This window comes from Triticum urartu, chromosome 1A (genome assembly GCF_056163025.1).
Source record: "Triticum urartu cultivar PI428250 chromosome 1A, HENAU_Tu73, whole genome shotgun sequence".
Taxonomy (NCBI): Eukaryota; Viridiplantae; Streptophyta; class Magnoliopsida; order Poales; family Poaceae; genus Triticum; species Triticum urartu.
Genome location: NC_141873.1, coordinates 375,819,362 through 375,823,888, shown reverse-complemented (window position 1 = coordinate 375,823,888; position 4,527 = coordinate 375,819,362). Strand labels below are relative to the sequence as shown.

General features: G+C 44.7%; 1 protein-coding gene across 1 annotated transcript; it reads left to right on the top strand.

The window, feature by feature from the left end:
* The first annotated feature begins 346 nt into the window (after positions 1–346).
* On the top strand, positions 347–4,205 carry LOC147991305 (uncharacterized). The gene is made up of 4 exons (XM_087538614.1): positions 347–2,453; positions 2,687–2,859; positions 4,039–4,057; positions 4,168–4,205. Exons 1-4 carry the CDS (start codon positions 347–349, stop codon positions 4,203–4,205), a joined length of 2,337 nt encoding a protein of 778 aa, XP_087394740.1.
* The last annotated feature ends 322 nt before the right edge of the window (positions 4,206–4,527 follow it).

The following is a 4,527-nucleotide window of genomic DNA, read 5'->3' as shown; positions in this document are numbered from 1 at the left end:
CGCGAGAAGCTGATTCAAGTGACGGGCCGGCCTAGAAGGGAGCCTCGTCTGCCCGCTCGGCTCGCTGGGCCGGAATGGGCCTAGTGGACTCACTACTTAAAGAGGTTGTAGTGTGTGTGTGTGGAGGTAGGCGGTGGCAAACGGCTAGCTGGCCGCGAGGCTTGCGTGTGTATCTGTACTTTCTTCCCCAATTCCCCTCCCTCCTCTCGATTTGTAGCTCGGATCTGAATCAATGGAGTAATAGAGAGAGAGATCGCTTAACAATCTGGTATCAGAGCCTCCCATCCTGGAATTCCCTCGCCACCCCCACCACACTTGCTTCGTCGACCGCCGCCGTGCCGAAGTTATGGATCGAATTCCACCGGAGACGAAGGCGCTGTACAAGCTATTGCGGGCGGATTTCGACATCACCCTCGCCAAGAGCTCCTCCGAGTGGAACGAGGCGACGGTGACTGCGCTTGCCAAGCTCGACACCAAGTTGGATCAGCTTTCGGGACGGATCGACGACATCAAGCTCGCCCTCAGCATCGACCTCGACGAGATCCACGGAGAAATTGGGGCCACACCGCCTCCGTCATCGCGAGATCCGTTTGCTAGCAAGCAGCCGGTGCAAGGTACCATGGATAGGTTTGATGGATCGGCTCCCAAGTATGTTCCCCCTCAGGTTCGAGGTATGCATTCAGAGCACAATTCTCCTAGGCACGTCAGTACACCTCAGGAGAATTTCCGTCAGTTCCCTGTTGAGGCACTTGGATTTGGCCCTCGGATTGAGTTACCTAGGTTTGATGGGTCCAATCTGAAGTTATGGCAGACTAGATGTGAGGATTATTTCCGTTTTTGGAACACACCGCAGAATCAGTGGGTCTCTTTTGCTTCATCTTTGTTTGATGGGTCTGCTGCTCGTTGGTTGGAATCTGTTCAGCGTAGAGCACCTAATGCATCTTGGTCAGAGTTTTGTAGTTTGTTGATGTCCCGTTTTGGCCGTAATAAGCACCAAAATTTGTTGCGTCAGTTATTTTCTATCCGTCAGACTAGCACTGTTGAAGAGTATGTTGAGCGATTTTCAGAACTGTTTGATCAGTTAACTGCTTATGAGGATCACCCCAATACAGTGCATTATGTGACTCGTTTCATGGAAGGGTTGACACCTGCAGTGTGCATGTTGGTTGGCATTCAGCAGCCGCTTGATTTGGACTCTGCATATGCTTTGGCTTTGTTGTCAGATGAATTAACCAGTTCATCGACACATCCCATACCATTTTTTTCTCGCTCAACATCGTCAGGGTTGATTGGAACGAGTCACTCAGGCCCAAGTAAAGTTTTGGAGGAGAAGAAGGTAACTGACACTGTGAAATCGCCCGCAACTGATGACAGATTGTCAGCTTTGCGTGCATTCAGAAGGTCTAAGGGATTGTGTTTTGTCTGTGGTGAGCGTTGGGCTCAAGATCATAAATGTAAGCAGGAAATTCAGTTACATGTGGTTCAAGAGATGTTGGAATGTGTACAGTGTTGGCCTGATGAATTCAATAATTCAGAGGAAGACATGGTTAATGAAGTTAATGCTATGACATTATCTGCAGCTGCTATTGGTGATCCTAGTGTTCCTGCTGTGTCCACTATGAAGCTCAGAATTCAGTTGCAAGGACGCACACTGTATTTTTTAGTGGATTCTGGTAGTAGTCATACTTTTATTGATGCAGTTGTAGCTTCTTCCTTATCAGGTGTTTCTGACATGCCAGTCTCCATGGTTAGAGTGGCTGATGGTAAACTTATTCCTTGCTCTCGTCAGTTAAAAACAGGGCAGTGGTCTTGTGCTTGTTATAATTTCACTAGTCAGTTTAAGGTTTTTCCCTTGGGGACTTATGATGGCATATTGGGCATGGATTGGCTTGTTGCTCATAGCCCAATGCAAGTGGATTGGGTTGAACATTGGATTTCCTTCCAGAAAGACCATGCTCTAGTTACATTGCTTGGTGCAGATGCTAGCCCTCAGTTGTGTGCAGTAATGGAAATGTCAGCTTTGCTAGTAACTGAAGAAATGGTTCTGTCTGAATTACCTCAGGAAATTCAAGAGCTTACTGAGAAATTTGCTCCAGTTTTTGCAGCCCCTACCGGTTTACCACCTAGAAGGAAGTATGATCATACAATCCCTCTCATTCCTGGAGCTGGTCCTGTTGCCATCCGACCATATAGAGTTGCTCCTGCTTTGAAGGATGAATTGGAGAAGCAAGTGAAAGAAATGTTGGATTCTGGTGTGATTAGACCTAGTAACAGCCCTTTTTCTTCCCCAATGTTGTTGGTACAAAAGAAGGACCATTCTTGGAGGCCTGTTTTTGATTATAGGCATCTTAATGCTATTACTGCTAAATGCAAATATCCAATTCCAATGATTGGTGAGCTTTTGGATGAGTTAGCTGGTTCTTCATGGTTTTCAAAATTGGATTTAAGATCAGGTTATCATCAGATAAGGCTTGCCCCTGGAGAGGAGTATAAGTCTGCATTTCAAACTCATAATGGGCATTTTGAGTTTTTGGTTATGTCACAAGGGTTAACTGGGGGCCTAACACTTTTCAGTTTGCTATGAATAGTGATTTGTCCCCTGTGTTGAGGAAATGTGCAGTGGTCTTCTTTGATGATATTCTAGTTTTTAGTGCTACTTATGCACTTCATTTGCAACATTTGGCAGAAGTACTTCAGTTGTTACTTAAGCATCGATGGCAAGTCAGATTATCCAAGTGTGCTTTTGCTCAGCAAGAAATTGGATATTTAGGTCACATTTTCAGTGGTGAAGGTGTGTCCACTGACCCTGCTAAGATCTCTGCTATTCAGGATTGGCCAGTTCCTGTGTCTGTTAAAGAGGTAAGGGGATTTTTGGGCTTGGTTGGATATTATAGGAAGTTCATTAAGCTTTATGGAGTTATTAGTCGGCCCCTCACCTTGTTGCTCAAAAAAGGGGTGTACTTCCATTGGATGACCAGCGTTTGTGGAACAACAGTCCTTTGTGGTCCTCCATAAAGAAGTAAGGGGATTTTTGGGCTTGGCTGGATATTATAGGAAGTTCATTAAGCTTTATGGAGTTATTAGTCGGCCCCTCACCCTGCTGCTCAAAAAAGGGGTGTACTTCCATTGGATGACCAGCGTTTGTGGAACAACAGTCCTTTGTGACCCTCAAAGAAGCTCTTGCTTCAGCACCAGTGTTAGCACTTCTTGATTTTTCAAAGAAGTTTATTGTGGAAACAGATGCTTGCGATGTGGGAATTGGAGCAGTTCTTATGCAAGATGGTCACCCCTTAGCTTATGTTAGTAAGGCCTTGGGCCCTAGGAATCAGGCTCTCTCTGTTTATGAAATAGAGTATTTAGCTATACTTCTTGCTGTAGATCATTGGCGACCATACTTGTAGTTATCTGAATTTGTTATTCAGACAGATCAGAGGAGTTTGGCCAGTTTGTCTGACCAGCGTTTGCATACAGTTTGGCAACAAAAAGCTTTGACTAAATTGCTTGGTCTGACTTACACCATTTGCTATAAAAAAGGAGTTGAGAATAGAGCTGCTGATGCTTTATCTAGGAGGCCCCACACTGCATAGGAAATACTCCCTGAACTTCATCATATCTCTTCTGTTCAACCATTGTGGTTGGAAGATATCATTCAGAGCTATGTTGATGATCCCTTTTCTGCTGCATTATTGCAACGATTGGCAATTGATCCTCGATCTGATAAGAATTTTTCCTTGAGAGCTGGTATTTTGCGCATTGATCAGTGCATTTGGGTGGGTGCTAAACCTCAGTTGCATCATAAATTGGTCAGTGCTTTCCATGATAGTGCAATTGATGGACACTCTGGTTTTCCTGTCACCTATAAATGTGTGAGACAGTTGTTTCGTTGGGCAGGAATGCGAGGTTTTATTAAACAGTTTGTGCAACATTGTTTGATCTATCAGCAAGCTAAGGCCGAACGTATACCATATCCTGGTTTGTTGCAACCCTTGCCAATTCCAACATTGCCCTGGGAAATGGTGTCTATGGATTTTGTTGAAGGTCTCCCCACATCTGGCAGGTATAATTGTTTGTTGGTGGTCATTGATAAGTTGACAAAGTATGGTCATTTCATTCCCTTGCAACACCCCTTCACTGCTGTGTCTGTGGCTGAAGCGTTTTTGAATGCAGTTTATCGTCTTCATGGCATGCCACTGTCCATTGTGTAGGTCACATTAAAGTATGGTCATTTCATTCCCTTGCAACACCCTTTCACTAGCTCCAGTTCATAAATATAATGTAGGCATGTATTCCTTAAATAGTCATACGTGCTTATGGAAAGAACTTACATGACATCTTTTGTCCTAACCTCCCGTGGCAGCGGGGTCCATTTGGAAACTAAGGGATATTAAGGCCTCCTTTTAATAGAGTACCGGAACAAAACATTAACACATAGTGAATACATGAACTCCTCAAACTACGGTCATCCCCGAGAGTGGTCCCGACTATTGTCACTCTAGGGTTGCCAGATCATAATACGTAGTAGGTGAC